Source organism: Dromaius novaehollandiae, chromosome 2 (assembly GCF_036370855.1).
Source record: "Dromaius novaehollandiae isolate bDroNov1 chromosome 2, bDroNov1.hap1, whole genome shotgun sequence".
Classification (NCBI taxonomy): Eukaryota; Metazoa; Chordata; class Aves; order Casuariiformes; family Dromaiidae; genus Dromaius; species Dromaius novaehollandiae.
In genome coordinates, this window is record NC_088099.1 from 105,758,506 (window position 1) to 105,779,806 (window position 21,301).

At 38.2% G+C, this 21,301-nt stretch overlaps 1 protein-coding gene across 1 annotated transcript in view; it reads right to left on the reverse strand.

The window, feature by feature from the left end:
* The window catches only part of MYLK4 (myosin light chain kinase family member 4), a 69,382-nt gene that overhangs the window by 47,365 nt on the left and 716 nt on the right, over window positions 1-21,301 (reverse strand). The window contains exon 2 of the mRNA XM_064507109.1: window positions 17,442-17,700. Within this exon, the coding sequence (XP_064363179.1) occupies window positions 17,442-17,645 (204 nt within the window). The 5' untranslated portion in view covers window positions 17,646-17,700. The remainder of the gene's footprint in view (window positions 1-17,441; window positions 17,701-21,301) is intronic.

Here is a 21,301-nt window from a genome sequence, read left to right on the forward strand (position 1 = left end):
TCTCCTTAGGAAAGACTTATGACAGTCAGCCAAAGCAGAGTTTGCAGGAGAATGTCTCATGCTTTATCTTTCAGTGGGCTGCTCTCTTGTGTCATCTAATTACTTCGTTTGGTTGCCAAACTTTAGCTTGTCTCAAGCAAGACAAGTTACTCCATTTTGATAATCTTTCAAATACCATCTCAAAGAAAGGCCTTGAGAATTAAAGACCCATTGTACCGTGCAAAACCTGGTTCAGAAAGACAGCAAACAAGACCTCATTTGCAAATTCTAAGACCTGGTCTTCACAAGTTTTGTTTCTCCATCTACATATTCCTAGGAAAAGACAGCTCTCATTATTAGCTCATCTCTTACTTAGCGTATGTCCACTTTGAGTCATGCACACGTGAATTTACATTCACAACAGCTGGCTGAAGTCTGATGAATTCTCATCCCTTGCATGCCTACCACAGAGCACATTTATTTGGTATTTGCAGTGTAAAAGAATGAAAAACATCTGGGAACAGCAAGTGATTCCTGTATCATATAGTCAGACAAAAATTTCCTTCCCTTCCCTTCAAAACCACAAAAGACCTGACATCTTGACAGCTCTTTGCAGAATCCAGCTTCACTTTCATTTATGAAGATAGCTCCATATTTTGGGCAGGGAAAGATGAATAATACTACAAAAGGGAAATAAACAACAGCATTAATTCAACTGTCATTGGGCTAATCTACACTGCCCACAGTAGCCACAGAGTTGGCAAAGACAAGTATTTAATCAATAAAAATTGTTATAAAGGATTCTAAAGCATAAAGGTATATGCTGCCTTGTAGAACACAGAAATATCTTTCTCCCCCTTCTCAAAATCTATACTCTAACATCAACAATTTCAAAAATTTGTTCTTGCATAGTATTTGTGGGGGTCTGGGCTAGCCAAATCACTACAACACTGCAGAACCAACCCTTAACAGAAGACTGAGGAGCAAATCAGAGACCAGTTTATGAAGGCTTCCTGGAAGAAGCCAGTTTAAGTGAAACAGAGAAAGTCCTCAATGAACAACATACAGGAGACTTTCTAAGCATAGGGGAAATCTTGAATAACATGGGAAAGACAGATGTGGAAGGAGCTGGAAAAAAACTGTGAGCACTGAGAGACTAGAGAAAAGAAGAAAGAAATGAGATTTTGAGGAGAGAATGACCAGAACTCATTTACACTGTTACACTAGGCAACACACCATCAGCAAAGCCTCACACAGCTTATATATAAACAGGACTCCAGTATGACTACTGTCACTTGGGTTGTATGTACCGAGAATCCAAAAAGCAAGAGGATACTGAGTGGAAAAAGAACAAAAAAGAAGAAAAATCCAAGATAAAAAAAGGACAAGAAGTACAAGACAGAAAAAATGATAAATAAATAATCTGAATGTAATATGCTTTATGAGACTCAACCCTGCATTTACCTAAACTCTCAGATGAATAATTTTCGGGCAGAATTGGGACACCAGTTATGTCATTCTTCCAAAAAGGTTTTTCACCACTGGAGGTCACTTTAAACTTCAGCTGCTCTGTATCAGTTCCCCGATAGAATACGCTGTACATAAAGTTTGTAGGACCCATATTCTGAGTTGAGATAGAACTTAAGTATCATTTGCAGGATATTTGAAAAATACGCTTAGTTAATTGGTTAGGACTTCTTCTCTTTGTTGGAGGCAAACTTATTCCTGTTCCATCTTATTCCAAGCAAAGCAACAGGCAGACTGTTGAGAGATTAGACAAGTGACTGCATATACACAGTGCTCAGTGTTGCATCTGTCAGTCTGCCTCTCTTACTACTGGTCTTACAGACACTCCTTCTGAAACACGAGAAAGCTAACACATACGTGATGGCAACACAATAGGAGATCTTCTCTTGTAGCTCATAAAAATCCAACGTTTTAGAAAATGAATGTAGGGTTAATTGGATTAGGATAATTTTAAAAAGGCAAATGTTTGTTAACAGTTCCTTACATAGACATAAGCATGTTATGGATTACACTTGATCTTGAAATCAAAGTCAAGCAATTTTCTTTTCCCTTTTCATTGCATTCAGATGACTATGATTGGGAATAGTCTTTCAAACAACTTCTAGCTCACTCTACTCAATCAAATAGCAACACATGTATACTATATACATCAGGGATTTTAAACTGATTCTTACGCAGCTAAGAGCTTTTAGTCTAAGCTCTTATCTCTCATATTGTATGAGCCCTACTATTATGCATATCAGAAGACACATGATGATACTCAGAAAAGAGAGATGCTGGGTCATTTTCAGGGAAAATCAGCATGAAAGCATTCAAAAAGAATAAAGAAAAAAGACCACAAGTAGTTCTGAATGGCTTTCAATAAATTCAGCTTCATAAACCAAAGAATTCACATTTCAAGGAAACAACTGAAACTCTCATTTCATTAGCATCAGTGGCAGCTGGGCCAGTTTTATTTGAAATATGCATTTTATTTCCTGAAATTCCACTTTTTAGGAGGCAGAAGGAATCATCCTAATGCAGCTTTCTTTATTTTCCACTCACTGTAACACAGCAAACCAATTCTTGGCTTGTGTCAACAGGAATAACTCTGAAAGAGTTTGGCCTGGTTTGATCTACTTGGAGAACTTTTGTAAAGGCAATCTGGGTCCCTGGCAAAGTAAGAAATTAGAAAGGGGCCAGCCTTTCTTCAATCCTGATTTATCCTCTAGCTTTCTCTTTATTATTTTCCATTTTAACCTATTTCAAGGAATTAGTGACAGAGTGCTGATCACACAATCCATGATATAGCAAAATGCTAACAAAAACTAAACCCTTCAGAATGAATATTAAAAAAATCCTCTGATGTGACGCCTGTAAAGACTATACTGGTTAAGCAAAGGCTAGCTGCAAAGAGAAGTTCATTGAACAATAGCTTGATTGCTTCATCATGTCATTCTCCTTTTGATTTAACTGCTTGTAGTATTTTATCTTCACTTAGAGTATGAGCTCCCTGAAAGAGTAATTGTCTTTGTACTGGATACATGCTGGACTGAGGGTCATACTCACTATCTCAATGCAAATAAATAACATATGTTATTAATAATACCTAACAACCCTGATTTAACAAAGCATTTCAGAACACACTTAACTACAAGCATGTGATTAGAATCACCGTAAATAATGTGTAATCCAGGACTACAAACAATCTGAAGCGTCTTGGGCCATATCCTCTACTATGAGGATTTAGCCCACTGGAAGGTAGAAAATCTCATCTTTCCACTGGAACAAACAGTACTTGCTTGTTTGCAATTATAATCGATAAATAGATAGCAGTACTTTAAATGTTTTAGGTAATTCAAAGAGCTACCCTTTAGTTTCATCTAATTCCCACTAGTACTGAATGAATGACTCCTTTGGACTACAGTGGAGAACCATGAAGACCTAAGGGAGCAGACTTGCCTTTATAGGTTGAGAGGAAAAAAACAGGACAGATATTTAACAGTGAGTGAACAAATATTCCAAAGCAATTTAAAAATATTTTTCTGTAAAATGTATGGCATAAACCTGTGTTCATTTCACACTCAAATATAAAGTCTCATTCCAAATCCACACTGATAAAACTTGTATATAACACTATAGACATGCACTTCACTTCTTGAACTTCCGTGTACTGATGTATCCCTATAAATTACCATGTGTATGATTTCCAACTGAAACCTAAATTGCAGTTTCTGAAGTCAAATGTAAGTGAAAAACAATGTTTTTCTATTTTTAAGAGTCTAATTTTTTCTTTGGTGTCTGCTGAGGATTTTGGGAAACCATTAATAATTCCAGGCACTGCATACATTAAGATACTATTCCAGATGCAGGAGATCTTGGGAACTACGGGAGACTTGGCAATCTGGAAATACAGCTTAGATCATTATTGCCAACTCATATTATTTCAGTTAAGCTTTCTACTGATTTTGGAACCTAGAGGTAGCTAAGAAGCCAAATTTCTCTACCACAGTCACGTGATGCTGAAACGGAGATGACTGAAGACTTTGTGAAAAAAAAGATCTCCCACATACTTGGCAAATGCTAGCTAATAACATAAAGGCTTTTATACAATGCACGTCAGAGAATACATTTCCAGATATAACAAACAGGTGTGCTGAGGAAGACATTTCCTTCATTACAAGAGGGTCATGCTGTGGTAGCAGTATGCCTCAGACCCTGGCCTAGAAGTCAGAGAGTCTGGCTTCCAGTCCCCCTTGTGTCACAAATCTGCTGGGTGACCTTGGATGTTTCATTCCACTTTTCTCGAGCCCCTGCTTCTCTATGCTGTTCTGGCCTGTCTGCTTAGACTGTCAGAGGCCTCTGATATGAGGGCTGCCACTCATTTACACTCTGTAACCAAATATTATTTATGTACAATAAATAATTTCTAATGCAGTGAAAATTTGTATTGCCTGAGGACATAAGGAGCCATTGTGCATCCTGAGCTGGCCCCTGAACTATCAAACCATGCAAGAAACTACTGCTAATGAAGCAGACGGCCCAAGTACTGCACAGGCTTGAGCCAGGAATAGTGCAAAAGGCATCACACAAGCTTTCTCTACAAGTCCCACACTAGCCCTCACATGCACTTTGAATCAATCTGCTGGCAACTTTTGCCAGTCAAAAAGTATTTCATAGGGACTCTGATAAAAAGATCTCTAAATAAAATTTGTTTGACTTGTTCGGAATTTCATCTGTGAATTATTCCTAGCTAAAGATTTTCATGCTTGTTCTCTGGTGTAGCTTCCTGACAGAAGGAAACAATTTCTAATAAGCGACTTGTAGGTGAATTTATGACTTATGTTTGTTGTACAACTTTATAATAAAAATTTGTAATAAAGATTTTATTATGCATTATTACATGTACAAAGTATTATCCTTACAGCATGGAAAGCACTGTAAATACTGTCTTTAACTAACATAACATGACAGGAGAGGTAGGAGTTGTATATTCCTCACTTTCATCACATTGAAGCAAGACAACAAAGGTAAAATGCCTTCAAAATCTGGGTAGTTTTAGTATTTGGATAAATACTTAAACACTTTTGCATGCCTCTCTTTTAAAAGACAGCAAGTTATTCTATGACAGGAATGTTTGAAGATACACATCTTGGATGTACTGCTGAAAAGCTGCAACTAAGAGACAGATCTTCTGCCTTTTAATGGATAGAATATTGTCCTGAAAGAAGGAAAACTTGAAGGACTTGGATTAACTAAAGAAAAAAAAACGCCTTTATGAGCACGTAAGTTAATAACTTATAGTCAGTTCGTCTGCCTGATTAGTTTCTCAATTATCTGGATTTTGGTCTCTTTTATGTATTAGTGGGGCTATATGGCTTCATGTTTAGACCTTCCAACTCTGTAAGATGCTTTCACCAGCAAGTTATGAAACCATAATAAAGCCCTGTCAATGTATGAGTTGGAGGGAATACACAGTGTGAACAGGAGACTTATGATTCCTTTGAGATGGTCTAAAACAGGCAGGACCCAGATGCTTTAGGCAAATTCTCCAGGCTCAGACCTACCAAACATGGATCTTGGATGAATTTCAGAAAGAGAAGAGAAGGTGTTTGCCTTGGCAAAAGCAGCACTTCTCTTGGTGAACAAATATCTCCTTTAAAATATAATGATGACGTTAAGGGCCTTGGCGTGAAAGGTCAACAGAAAATCATCCTGCACCTTGTTGTCTCACTGCCAATAACTAATTAAGATAAAAGGCCATAATTTTCCTCCATCATCTTCAACTATAGTCACTATTTAACATATGAGGTCAATTAAACAGGCTCATAACTGGATTGGATCATTAGCTGAAATTAAATCTGTCTGCCCACATATCTGTTCAATCACTGTTTAGTCCAGGCTTGGAGCTAGGGAGATCTTGTGTTCCAGTATTTCTGCTTAGTTAGCCTGGAAGATAGAGAACTATGGAAAAATATTCTCTCTTCTGAGAGAAATTCCTTTATGTGAATGATAACAACATCCTGTGTGCTTTCTTTACCGTAAGCACCTATTATGAAACCACATTTTCATTTCCCTCAAGAATTTCATTTGTAAATGCCAATCAAACACTTAAAAGTACCATAAAGTACTTAAAACAAACAAACAAACAAAGAGCTTCCCTTATCTACTATACAATGTGTACCTAACGGTTACATTTTCAGTATAAATAATTAAGGGATTTAATTGACTTGGGAGTGAAAAATAAAAGTTAGGATTTTCATTAAATGCAGAAGAACAAAAAATCAAAAATTATACTGGATTATCCATGTAAGGGGAAATACAAAGATCTGCTCTTTCAAGATGCTCAGTACACATGAGGTTTCTGAGCAAGGTAACAGAAATCCGACCTCTCCATTGCAAAGGCCCTTGTTTGGAATCTTTACGCTGTGCTCAGCACTGGAAAGTCATTTTTATTGCACCGTGACTATTGCTAAACATGTCCACTAGACATTGCACAGCTAGAATGGGTGCCAGAAGAGAAAGGTCACAAAGGCAGTCTGGATATATCTCCCTGCATCTCAGTATATATTACAAATTGGCTGGTTAGGTAAGCTGTAACAAGACACCTTCAAATGATCATGGCCAAAAAAATTCTTTGCTAAGCCATACATCTAAGGACAACACTGTATTTTACTTCTCTTATGATCAAAGTGGCATTTTTAAGGGAAGGAGGTATTTTTCTAAATGGCCAAGATTCTATATTTTATACAGAGATAAATATCTATGCATCTGCTGTATCAAAAAAGTGATCTTACTCTTTTATGCTTTAGCAGCCACTAATTCCAAAGGTTATAACAGACCTCTTACCAAAGGACTCTCAGGATCTAAATAAAAACTAAGGAGAAAGAACTGGGGGAAGAAGAGGGAACCCACATGTTAATGAACATCAGAAAAATAAAGAAAACATGTAGGAAGCTGCTACAGATTTTTGAAATTTTATATTTCTGATCAAATAGTGTGAGAGATCTATAGAAAGCAATTAGCTTTCATGAAACAGCTGGGATCCAGTTGGCTGAGGGTTCTGAGACATGCCTCCTCCCAAATCCTGGCATATAACTATGTGAAGAGGATACTAGACAGAGAGTCAGCAATTTCATTTCCATATTACAGATGTCTCTGTCATTGACGGGCAGTGAGACCTGAGGAGACTCTTCATCCATCCCTGTATCTGTTTCTCATTTCACTGCTCCCTTATCCAGCTGTTCAGACAATGAATTCTTTGGAGTGGATCCTATCTGTTCAATGCCTTGCACAGCCTCTTAGGATTTCTGCTTGCTCATAATAACAGAAATAATTAGTACCAAAGCCTCTTTACAAATTGCTGAATAGCTATGAAAAAGTGAAGCTAATGAGGGAAATTATACCTATTTGGAGGTTCATTTATTCTATTGCATTTCATGTCTTCCAATGCTGCACATTCACTACAATCTTCACAGAAACTGATGCTTGATAACTGAGGAATGGGGCTCTCAGAGACCAGACACAGGGTTGGAAACAAGCTGCATGTCTGCCTTTGGTCATAGCTATCATCCGTCCAATAACATGTCAGGGCTGTGATGCTCTCCTGCCTGCATATTTAACCTGTTTAGAGGCAAGTTTTTCAAAGACAGACTCTGTTTAAACCATGTGTAAGCTGGCACATGAAAAAGTGAAAGATCTAAGAGCAACACACATAGGTATGGTAAGATCCTACAGCCTTCATGAGATCCATAATATTCATAGGATAAAAGAGTTTAATGCAAAGCTCATCTCTTTGCTGGTTGAAGGCTTCCCAAAAGGATGGTTACCTGCCATTGGTGCCGTTCTTCTGCTGCAACATCACATACAGAAAGAAAATGGGTCTTATAGCTCTAAATTTTCTTCCCTGGTTATCACCTCTTTGAGGAAGATGCATCATGACCAAAGGGTAGCAATATTCCTTCGAGCTCCCTCAGGAAGCTGAACTTCCTTTTTCTCCAGAATCACAGAAAAGTGAGCAAGACATGCACAGCTCTTGAGATCCTGTCTCCGTTCTCTCCACACTTTAACCGTTCACAGAAGTATCATTCTCAAATACAGACTCTGCTAGGGATCACCAGCCTTTCTGATCACAGCCAATTGCCCAAAACCTTCACAGGTCTGAGAGGCACAAGACATATACCACCATGCAGAGGAACAAGGGAGCTCTAGGAATGGTTTACTTGCAGATGATGACAATACTTCTCTAGAAGAAGAGAAGGAAGTATCAGACTGGAATGGACATGCCATGGGGTCCTGAGATGACACAGCAATCTTGGTCTCAGCGTGCTGTTGGCTCATTTCCTCACAAAGCCAAAGATTCCTATGAATCCATGAGTCCCTCAATGTGCACAGTCCTACTGCCAGTTCCTGGCAAGGGAGCTTGCCCTGCTTTTGAGATACTTCTGCGCTCATGCTACTTTTCATGTATGAGGACTTCAGAGATGGCCTGTCAACCTTGCACTTCATATGAGATCTTTTTAACTCAAAAGAACAAAGGCAAGGTAAGATGCAAAGCAACCAAAACGCAGATGTCTGACAGATGTTACCACTCTGAATTTCAGAAGTGCATTCACAATGTGTGCAGCAAAACTGACAAAGAACTTAAACAGTCACTGAATATCTCAAAACAGAATACCTTAGCTCAGGTAAGGACTAAGCGGTCTTAACACAAGATATTTTTTGATCATTTCTTTTGCAACACAATGGATACAGTGCTTTTGCTGACAAATACCAATTAATACACTAGCCTTAGAAAGGTCTTAGAGACTGGAAAATAAATTTACATCATCAAAGCAACAGAAGTGCAATAAACAGGACAGTGGAATGAAATGAAGCTGTTTAAAAATCTTAAATACTACAATTTACCTAAGAACAAATGTACAATTTTAATGAAAGTTAGATGTAAAAAAAAAGCGGATCTTTTTTCAACCTTAGCTCCAAGTGAAATAAAAGTTTCAGACTGCATCAGAGACAAATTGCACAGCACCAACCACAGACTTGATGTATTTGCCAGTGAATCTACAGAAGCCACATTCTATAAAGATCAAAGTGCTATGTTATTGACGTGCATATTAATAGTTTGTCTTCTCTTTACTATTCTTTTTTGACTGTCTTGCATGAAATGTACAATTCTACACTGTTGATGACTTCAGTAACTGAATGTGACTGAACCTTAGATTTAGCAGAGCTCTATATCATGGATAACATTCTCCAACAGTATGATATTGAAAAGCTAGTTCTTTCTCTTTTATCAAGTTAGTTGAAGAATGCACACACTGAAAGTTCATTATTTGAAGCAAATGTTTCAAAAAATCACCTTTCAGTAACTGACACTTCACCAAATTAACAACATAAAGACATTTAACATATATTTTTACTTTCTCAGTGCCTCCTTATTTTTTTCTTTTTTTCTTGTTCTTTCTTTCCATCTATCCATCCCTATAAGTCATAGAAGCAGAATCAGTATAAATGGAAACACCATCAAAAACCTTAATGAAGTCTGCCGTTTTGTTTTTACTAACTTTTACTGAGAAAAACAGTAGTACTTAGTTTGACAGAACAATTTTTCTGATGACTTAAAAGACATTCACATAAAGAGCTTCTCAGGTTATCACAAAAATGTTTATAAAGACTCCTAAGTTATCTTTTGGCTTTTTTCTATTTCTTTATAAAATGTATTAATCTTGAGTGCTGATATACATACTAATATTTAAATTATCCTCCTTAGCACTGTCCTTTGAGCTCCCCACACAAAATGTAAAAAATCCTGTTGTATTCACCCACAGTCACGGCTTTTTTGGCTCACAGTACTAGAAGAATATGCAAAAGTGAGGTTGCATACATTCCAGAACTCAAACTCTTTACATGAAATCATTTCTGAGATTCTCTGGATGAATTTTTCCATAAAAAGAATTTCAACATTTGCAGCACTCTAACTAACCTAGCCATTCTGGCAATCTACATCCTTGAAGCTACTTCAGAACAATTGTCTTCCTTTTCGTCTTTCTACAGTCACATATTTCTTTTTGTTGAAGCAATGTTTCCTGTTAAGAATTCTCCTAAAAGTTCCTGAGTTAAAACAAGACTAGTCATCGCTGCACTGTAGTACAATACAAACACAGCAAACGTACATACTATATTTGACTGCAACACCAACGCTGTAATAATAAACCACTCAAAACAATTAACTGTTGGTTCTTTGGGAAGATAATGCTGTGCTCACTTGACAACAACGGAAAAATAATGGATATTATGATTACTGGGGATCTCAGGGTTGCACAGCAAGAGGTGCTGGCTAGCTCATTACCACAGTGGCCAAGGAGGGCTGACTTCAAGCAATCCTTTGTACTGCACCCAGTAGAGGTCACTAGAGGATGGATAATGTTTTAATAGCAAGACAAAGCACTCTGATGGGAAAGAGAGAGATATGTACCTTTCTGAGAAGCACATCAACAACTGTCTAGGATTTACTGCAGGGCTTACTCTCATAAAAGAGATGAATATGATCCAAGGGAAAAATGTCTTTTTTTCCCCATTCTCTGAAAGAACACACAGGTTTGAATAGCTAAATCCAAATGCACATTCTAACTGGGCTCACAAGCAGCACTTGCCCAGTTAAACAATATCAATAGCAATCAGTGAAATATATCTAACTTTTCAAATGTATGTCTATTACCTGTGTATTTGCAGATGCAGGGATTGCTGTCTTTCTTCCACAGCTTAACATAGTCCATAATGTGTGCCAGAGATATGAAGCCAAAAAGCAGAAACTACCTACAATCCAAGCAACATTTCTTTGCAGGGCTAGATCCATCCCTTAATTTTTAATCAACCGATTAACGTGGGTTTCCTGACCTAGCGGATCCAATTTGGCAGGCACCCTCAAAACCCTCCCCAGCTCCATAAGTACCACCTAGCTAGAGAAGGCATGGACATGCAATGCAGCAAGATCCTATCTCACACTTCAGTGCATTCCCTGAACCTATAAGGAAAAGAAGTGATGGCCTACTGACAAGTGTGAAACAGGTGCAAGGATCTACATGAGAAGTGTACAGCACTGGCTTGAAAGATAATTATTCTGCCATCCCAGAACTTCTCAAATGAAAGCAAACTATTAGTGCAATCCCATCGCAGTTAGTAGTTCAGGCCACTGGTTAACAGGTGATCTACTGGAACTCTTTTTTTTTCTTCCTTTTAATAGGCAAGAAAAGAAAAAAAATACCCAAATAGCAAAATTCAAGACAATCATTTAAAATGCATCATACCATGCACATGCACAGGAAGGTAAATTTGAAATGATGTAGCATTACCGTCTATGGTCCCTTCTCTTCCTGTGCTTAGTCTGTCTCTATTACCCTCAGACCCAAAACACCACCATGCACAGAGAAGTTCCTAGCTGCCTCCTCATCTCTTATCCAGTATCACCTTGCCTACCAACTATGAAGTCCTTGATCCAAAGGATGGAGGTGCTGGATCATTTCAAGCCAATGGATGCAAGATTTTCGATATCAACAAGACAATGTACTTCCCCTAAAATTTCCAGAAGCAGACAGCTTTTGCTGAATTTTCCCAAGCAATTCTGTGTGAGGCAAACTCGGCACAGAAGATTTTGGTTCAAGCATCAAAACCTGGCAAATCTATAAACAACTGAAAACAGGACCTTAAAACTGGAAACGGTAAGCAACTTTAATAAAAGAATCTGCTACCAGCTCCATGATAAGCCAAGGAAATCAGTGTTACTTCTAGAGATAGAAAACTAAAAATCTGAGAAACAAAGGGTGTTTTCACGGTTGACTGTCTATAAGGATTATACCAGTTCTGCGTAGCAGGTACCCATAATTATGGAGTATAAATGTCATGGTGGAAGATGAAGCAGTGTGAAGAAACTGTATTATCTCCTCTGAATATTTATATGATCAGAGGTAAGCAAGCAAGGAATTTAACACACTCGCTACGGAGAAGTAACTTGAGTACTAGAAATCTCAAGTACTACAAATTGACAAATCAAACTACGAAAATTATGACATTATTTGAAAAATCAAGAGATTAAAAATTATAATCATTGCAATCCTTTCCTTAGTCATCTCCTAGTGTCTGAGATTTAGAGTACCCTCAGGTCACATTCTGAGTTGTTATGTAGTTGTCACATGGTGAGGGAGGTTTATTTAAAATCAGGAAAGCTTCATAGTCCTCTCTCTTTCTGAGATCCCCATATAATCTCACAAGTATGGGAACTGGGGGCATTAAGTAAAACAAGACTGCCTAAAATCATGAAATCACACACAGACACATGACAACAGACTGTCATGAACTTGGGATGTGAAGAGTGTACTGCAGAAATGGTATTTTGTAAGGCTGTACCAAGCTGACCTTGGTAATGTGACACCTGAAGACAGCATTTCAAGCAAGCTGAAAAGAAGCCTAGGAAAAGAACTAGGCTCAAACTTGGCTGAAGACCACTTATCTTTTTCTGATCTTCACCAAGCCAAACTTTTGACGTGTGCTTTGATTTCGAGGCTGAAGGATGCCTTGCAATTTTTGATCTCTTATTCACTAGTTAAGTCTCACTGCAAATACACAGAATCTTTTGCAGGATTTTGTTAGTGTCATTATTATGCTTAAATAAGAAATAGTTTTCTGTCAAAATATTCAGACAAATATCTTGAACAGCATTTGGGGGTGAAGAAAGTTACTCTTGGTTAAACCATGCAATAATGATCATTTCGCTCCTTGTTTGAAATATTGCCATGAGTATGGCTTCCCTTGGAAACATGAATGTGCAAAGGTATTACTACCGAGGCCATTTTCTCCTTACTATGCAGAGATTGCAGAGAAAACTTAGAGAAATTGTGGTGGTGGTGAACAGGGAGAAAGAAGGCTGAAAGGAGACAAGAATGATAATATCTGACTGGAGACAAGGAATACAAGGACAATTCACCACCCCCAGGCCTAGCTTAACAGACCACCGAAGACCAAATATTGAGTATATCCAACAGTGCCGGCTGGGCTAAATAATTAATAGGCCTTAAATTGTTTTCAAATTATCATCAAAAAGATATTTTTCCATGGAAAATTACATTGCCAACTAAAGAAACGTTAAACTCCTCTTGAAAAATAAAGGATTAATAAAAAAACCTATTTTTATTTTTGATGAAATACTAACATTTTCTTCACAAAAACACTAAGAAGTATTTTTTCTACTTCAAAAAAAAATTATCAAGGAACAAAATACCTGCCTTGAAAGCACTCCAAATGTCTCTAGAGCTTCTTCATAATGAACTGACATAGCAACTACCTATTCAAATAAACCTAGCTAATGGGAGTTTTAATCTCCTTTAATCTTTGTTGTCCTACTTCCTTAGAAGTGTGGGGCTAAGAAACCCTGAAGTATGGCAGTGAGGAAATAGCAGCTCTGGTTCCTGCCACTTCCACTCTTGCAAGGAGGGCAGCAAGGATAGTAGAGTTACTGTTTATACAGTAATAACTTGTAAATGATACAGTCACATTTTTAGCAGGTATTAGGATTCACACTCATGTTTACTCATAATGGTAGAAACTCTCTTCTGGTACAGAAGACTGTGGTTTAGCAAATTTAATACATTCTGACTTACAAATTGAACTGCAGTAACTGACTGTAGAAATCCACACGTTAGGTAAAATCATAGTAAAAAAACATTTAAATCAGTGCCTTCTACCAATGCCTTTTTCTTTTTTGCAGCAGACTATGAGTGTGCAAATAATCAGTTGCCTTGGCTCAGTGGACAGTTAGTAACTCATTGCCAAGAGTAATTCAATTGTATCTGAGCTCCTGCTAAAGGTCCTTCACAATGCTTACACCTCCAAGGGAAAGCTTGATGGTGCAGCTGGATAGGTGGTACCTTTACTGTCATAGCATACTGCCCAAATGAACACTGTACTGACACTGCATAGCAAATAAGTAAAGGAGATAGATGGTAAGTCAAGGCAATAATCAAGCCTTGTATATGCAAATGACAAGAAAACCTACAGTTAGACTGTGGAATAGTAACAGCTTCAGCCACAAGAACTATGGCTGTAGCTGTAGCTCTCTAGGCTGTGAGACCCTTGAGAGCAGCGGTATTACCACTGTGGAAAGACCCTGACTTTCAAATCTGTTCCCCTGGGTGGTCTGCCAGAGTTTAGAATGCTTTGTAGCAGAGCTTAAGACTTGGCTTAGCTTTTATCAAATGTTTATTTAATACTGCTTTCCTAAAAAAAAGTGGTTATTTAATTATTATCCACCATGGGTGGTTGTATTCTACTATTAACTGTATAAATACAAGCCTAGCAGCTTCAACAGAACATAATTAACAGAAAAGACTCAAGCTGCATGTATCAGAATCAGGGAATTGAGATTAAAAAACATTTTATTAACCCTAAAGAAAATAATTCTACAGCATTTAAAACTGTCCTATCATTAGGGAGAGGGGACTGGTGCCCTCATTTTGGATGGTGTTTCAAAATTGTACAATTTGAACTCATTCTCACACCCCTTCTTAACAAGGTAAGAACCAGAAGAATACACTAAGAGAACATAGCTTTGGCTGAGCCACCTAGTTGGGGAGTTAATGCAGCTGGGTAAATTGTGCAATAGTTTCAAAATCAATTTTCATTCACATAAGCTGGCATTGCTGCCAAAAGAGGTGGTCTCACCTTCTTGCAGCTGCTTGTTCCTACCCAGCGCCCGCCCCTCCCTTCAACCTGTATAACCACTTGGTGCGGCTATGCAGTGCAATGGATCTACAACAGACCTGGATTTTTCTTCATCTGTTCTCAGGCATAGAAACTGTTTCTATAAAACAAAGTGCCTTTCACTTATGAACATAAACTTTGTGTTTGTTCCTGAGGACAGAACCTAGCTGAGATACAGACACATATGCCACTGACTGCAATGAGAAGCAACGGGACATTCTAAATAAAAAACATGTAAATCAGGGTAACAAGCAGTTTTGTGATGCATTATTTTGATTCATCTTCTCCAAGACCAAATGGTCCGGGTGGAGAGCTAGTGTGGCAAAGAGTGCCATCTAGAGGACTGCAACACCACAGCTTCTTGACAATACCTAGACATACATTATACCTTAAAGTCCTTATATACGATTGATGGTCAACAGTTGGTGGGTTTGCTTTCCATAGATGTGTTTTAATGGCTCCAGAAAGTCTTTCTTTAGATTAGGTTTTTGTTTTTGCAAGAATATACTGCACTGAAAGATGAAAATTATGCTCCCTTAATTCAGCAAAAAAATTTAGAAAAATAGTTGTTTGGGGGAGGGAGATCATTTTCTTCTGCAGCTATAACTAATTAGTCTCAGACAACATTAATTTCTTCAAGCAAGTACACACTTTGACCACCTTCTGTTGGATGGTCTCTTTGAGTTGTAACCCACTCCCATTGAAGTGAATAGATGTTTTGTCATTGCTTTCAAAGTTAGCAGGACTTCATCCACAGAAATTATGTGCAAACGTCCACAAGCTACACATGTAAATACATACACCTGAGCAAAGTTTACTCTTTTTCCTGCCTGCATAATTTTTCCTTCCTTCCTTCTGATCAGTACAATAAAACTATTTGCCAGGCAAGCAGAGCAAGTTAAGACCTATCAAAGTAAGGTCTCAGTTTTCCTTTAACTAACATGGACAGCATAGCTAGGGCCCAATACTCTGGTCTCACTGAGATATGCCTAAAAAATTTGTACAAAAATTAAGCTTTGCAATTAACTTCTAAGCTTGTAAGTGTAAAAGAAACATAGCTAATGCTTATGTATCTGCAAACTTCACTCCAGTGATCTTCTGGTATAATACCAGAGTTCAGCTGGACTGCCTTTCACCTTTCAAGGTTTGTCTCCAGCAGACTGATCAGCTAAAATTGGAATACAGAAATGTATTTCTCGAGCTTACCAACTAGCTGTCCCTCTTCTAACCCTGCATCCGCTTACCCCTCTCCTAGCATACCTCCAAACTCTTCCTGCCTTTTCTCCCAGCACTCCTAACAAAGAGCCAGTTGCAACCACCAGACTGAACAAGCAAACTTCAAGGCAATGGGTTAGAGATTTTTGCATCAAACAATGAGAAAAAATCTTGCACCATCCCAGCTGCTATCTGCAATTTGTCATCAGACTAAGAAAGCCAAAGGCAAAACAGCTCTGGTAGCCATGAATGAAGATTCAGGCTTAATTCCTTTTTCCTGACCCTGAAGACACAAAATTCAAAGGAATATGAAGAGCTATATAGCAGTAAGATTAGTTTTTACTTTCTTACCTGTGCAAATTGTGATTTTTACACTGAAAGAAACCTGCCTTAAAAGAGCCAGTAACAACCCCAAACACCTCAAATATTTTTTAACTCTCGTTTTCACTGTAACACTAAATGAAACTGTATCTTGTTTGGTTTAGTTTGTTTTAATATACAGCTCATTTTCCTTCTCTAAAGAAAATGACAGCTTACAAAGACTCCAAGAATTTTGCACAAAAATGACCCAGCAAATTAAGAAATACATAATGAAAAATTCAACTTCTTGAGTTTTGAATACAGATCAAAACATCATGAAATTTACTTTACACCAATGTTTCAGGGTATCATCTGAATGTGAAAATACCCAGAATATTTGAAAATCTGCTTTACTGTATCAGCAGAGACAATAGCCACAGCACAAGTTTTTCTTCAAGCCTTTTTACAAACCGGTGTGTAAAATTAATTTCTGATTGCACTGCTGCAAGCACATTTCCTTAGTTTTTGTCTAAATGACAGGTCAATACAAATAGTGGCTCCTCTAGACTTTACCACAGAAAAATGCTTTGATATTTCTAAAGATGTTTTGGTTGAACAAAGTCATTTTCCTGCCAGAGACCACGTGATATGGTGCCCAGTACCATTCTCACTGGGGACAGATACAGCACAGAGCTACACATGACAACTGCTCAGCCATGCAAGCATGGCACACCGCACGGAACAGTGATCTGCACCAGACAGTGTTAATGGGGAGCAAAGCATAAAGCTGTCTTAGCCCCTCAGGGAAACCTGTCCTTTCCATTGGATTCAGTCAGTCCCCACTAACTTCAGTGCTGTTAGACAGGACCAGTGCTTTCAAAATGTAAGTTCAACAAAATCCATATTTAACTATTGATTTTTAAGAGGTACAGAACCACACAACTTCTTTAGAACTTCTGAATATAAGGCCAGCTGTAAACAAACTCCAGAATAAAGACGTGCTTGATTCTATGAATACAAAAGATTAAAACGTGTTGACCTCTCTCACAGCTGCAGTACCTTTTCACAGAAAATTATGCAAAGTTCAACTGTACTGGGAGATACACATAGTAAACTCTTTTAACTTGTTGAAGGAAGAAAAGGGGAGTGCTTGTGAGAAGACGACATTAATTATACAGTTAACTAGTTACCTCTTCATCTTCTGTTCCAGCATCTGATTCACTGAATTTTTCTTCCTGAAAGCTTCTAGTCCTCTGCACTTTTTCCATGCTCTGAAAAAAGGCTGTTTTTTCCAGCCTGATACTGTTGTATCGTGCATTGATTTCTTCCAGCCTGTTAATCTTAAGTAGCTTCATACTGCGTTCAGTTAAGTTACTATCTTTTTTCTTCTCCATTTTAGATTCGTAAACCAGGGAACACTCAAAACTTCCGACTTCTCCTTTTTCTTGTCTGTACAAAAGACAGATGAATAGAAACATCAATGTTATTCATGCATTTAAGCTTAGAAAACTGTCATTGTTAAAGTCTCTCTCCTTATATATTCTGAATAAATATGCAAATACAGAGTTAACAGCACTAGTTGTTAACAGATGGTATTCAACTCATTTGTCTCTGCTCAACTCTAGATAATTCAAGTGGTCCACAGACTGATGTAATATAAGTTGTTCATAGCAACTATTTAGCCCTAACAAATCAATATATTGCTGTTGCTGGTAGACCTTCCTTGCTTATGGATCATTACCCAGTTTTAAGCCACTTAGGTCAAAAGTGGTTCACTCTGCTCAGATGTGTTCTCTGTCGGTCTGTTGCCATTTCAGCAAGTCACACATGAGGACCTTGTTATTAAGTCCATTGAAATTTTAGGAATTAAACAAAGTGGTTTAGGCCTAAACACAGTCCTTCTCTTTCCACTATCCTATACCACTATCCTATACCATGGAAATACATGATTGCCAAATGACCGTGATCTCAGCCCCTCTACTGAGTGCTGTGTAAGAGCACATTCTTCAGCTAGGCTCTTTCCCACTGGAGGCCCTCACTGTTTTCAGTACTTAAATACTGTAAGATCCTCAAGGCTTGTCTAAAGGTAATACTGTCTAGAAAGCTATTGCAGGTCAAGCTGATCTCTGGTTACTGGTTTTAATTAATTCTCTGTAGAAGAGCTTTTATTCCAAAGCAAAGCGATTTTTTCCCCTAAGTATTACCTGGCTACACATGGGAAAGTATGTCCTTTTGCACAACCAATTTTGAAAGAGTAGGAGAAACTATTTTAAAATTTCAACTAGCAAGCAAAAGGAGGACACTCAGTGTAGACCCAGGAAATACAAGGTGAAAATGTTTTCACTGTTACTATTGCAACCCTTCCTTCACCATATTGGAAACCCAGCTACAAAAGCACTATGCTACCACTTTACCTCAAGAAAGCTGAATCTGACCAACCTCATTACACAGCTCATGGTTTTTTTGTTTTAACTTGTATAAATACTATAAACTGTATGGTATAATTAGGAATGTATACACAACGTTACAGTCATTAGCAGCACACAGAAACAGCTTTCAATATGCAACCAGAGACCCAATTAATTCAGTTATTTTCACATGAATACCTTCCAATAGAAAATGTTCTTCACTGTATTTTGACTCCACATCTGTGTCCATGGAACAGATTAGACTTAAATCTATCTCAACTAATTTTGCACTGCCCACACTTAGACCTCAAAACTCTTCCCGGATGTTAAAGATGCCACATGCTATCACATGTGACACAGGAGGCGGCATACTAATAGTCATATTTATAAATCACAGGCCAACAAAGGATCTATAGTGCAAGGTTACAGCTTACAAATGAGCCTTCTAGACTCCTGGAGTATCAGGATCCCATGAAGCCGTACAAACACTGCCTACTACAGCACACATTCACAGCCTTTCTTCTTTCTTTTGCCATATGGCATGCGAAGGCCCAGAATGTGAGAGACACCCCAGAGCCAGACTGTTTATATGTGTGATACAGGGACACCAGCATGGGACTGTGAAACATTCATCAGCTGCACAAGTCTCACACCTAGTATGTAAAAATGTCAGGTCTTCTCCTTCCAGCCTCCATCACCAGTTCTTGTGGCTCAGACATCCCTTTCTCTGCCCTTCAGGAAAAAGGATGCTTTTAGAGTTTTTTCCTCTCCAGGTCCTCACAGGAGGGGGTTTCAGCTTTGTTAAACAAACTAACAATTGCAGGTGACATAATATAAGGCCTCAATCTAACCCTCAAGCTATTTTATATATCCTTTGACCTAGTCCATACCAAGGGATGATGAAACACATTTCAAAGTTCTTAGGAAAACTAGTTGAGATTTCCAGATTCCCTTCCCCTGCCTCCATGTCTCCAGTTGCTCAAAGCCCATGAAGTTCTTCAGAAATACCTGGCTGAAAAGATCACTTATGGCCTGATGTGACTGCAAACAAGGGGAAGTTGATTCAGGCTCTCCATACTTCTTCAAAGGGCACATTGTACTGAAGGGTATGATCACCAAATGTGGCCATCCATCTAATGAGAATGACGTGTCCTATTGAAAGGGCACGTTGTTTTGTCAAGCTGACCGATGGGAAAATATAAATGGGATTGGTAAGCCTGAAGGCATTACTGTGCTCAGTCACCAAGCAGAGACTAGGATTTAGTCCAAATGTCATTGCCCTGTCCCCCATTATTACCTTAATATCTCCCTGAAACAACAAGCTAAACAACAGAAAGTTTTTGAGGTGCACACAGTGAAATTTGTTTGCAATTGTCTCCTCCACAGTCCCAGGGAAGCAATCCCATCCTGGTCATGTGCCTCTGAGCAATGTGAGGCTATGGTCATTCACTTCATTAAAAATTAAAAAATGTGTTCAATTGTCTTGTGAGCTCTATTTGCCCAAAAGGAAGGTGAAACTTCCGTGCATAGTTTACATTCCTGAACTTCAGCCTGGTAAATGCTTTATCTTGGGTCTTCCTCAGCAAGACAACCTTTCACTTCATCCAAAATAGCATGCTTCACAAATCACATTTTCAGTTACATACTCAGAAACCAGAGATATGTCATAGAAACACAGAAACTTGCTTAGCTGTATGCAGAAGAGATATATGTACAATCCTACCACTATGTCTGCACAATAGTTACATGTGCACAATAAAAATGTAAACAATAAGATAATGTATTTAGTACTGGTCAGAAATGAAACTGGGCAGGCAAACAGGCATCAGACAAACAGAAAAATCCACAAACAACCATTTTCTTTCACAGTCTGTTTTCAGATCATAAGCTCTTCAGTCTGTGAAGTACGTTGCTCAAAACTCAGTCCATCAACCTCCATCCTGACTCCAAACAAAAACTTTATTTCTGAACAACTGGTCATTTGCAAACCAGTCATTTTCAAAATTTAAGCACGAGGACAGGTACTATTACACTGTGGCCACACTTGCTGACCTCACAGATCCAAGCAGAGTATATCTTGACATTAGACTGACCTGAAATTTACAAGCTGGCAACTATTATGTAATTGTATATAATTAAATCTAAATATGTAATTTAAGAAAGAAAACAAGACGTAATGTGGAAAGAATTACCAGTGGGTCAGATTCAGCTGGTAAATTAGGATGCTAATTGTACTGCTTACTATGCTTTTCTATAAAATACGACATGCGCTGCATTCTCTGTAATACAAGAGACATATTTTCTTTTTTAAAAAAGGAATTATTTGCATCTTTTCAACTCAAAAAGAGGTTTTCACATATATCAACAATGACCAGATGAATCCCAAATACACAGATTCTGGTTTAACAGAAATCATTGTGAAGCTGAAGCAACTTCGCAACAAGTAAATCCAAAGAGGGCTGCTGTGGCCTTACTCTTTTCACACTCATTTCCCATGCCTGGCTGTACAACCTGACTGAGCCAGCCCTGCCTCTCATTCGCTCAGGTAGTGCACTGGCTGAAAATGTACAAAAGAAAAAAACAGCTGTGAAAGCTTACATTGCTGTGGAATCACATGGAGATACTGCCTCTCTCAAAGACAG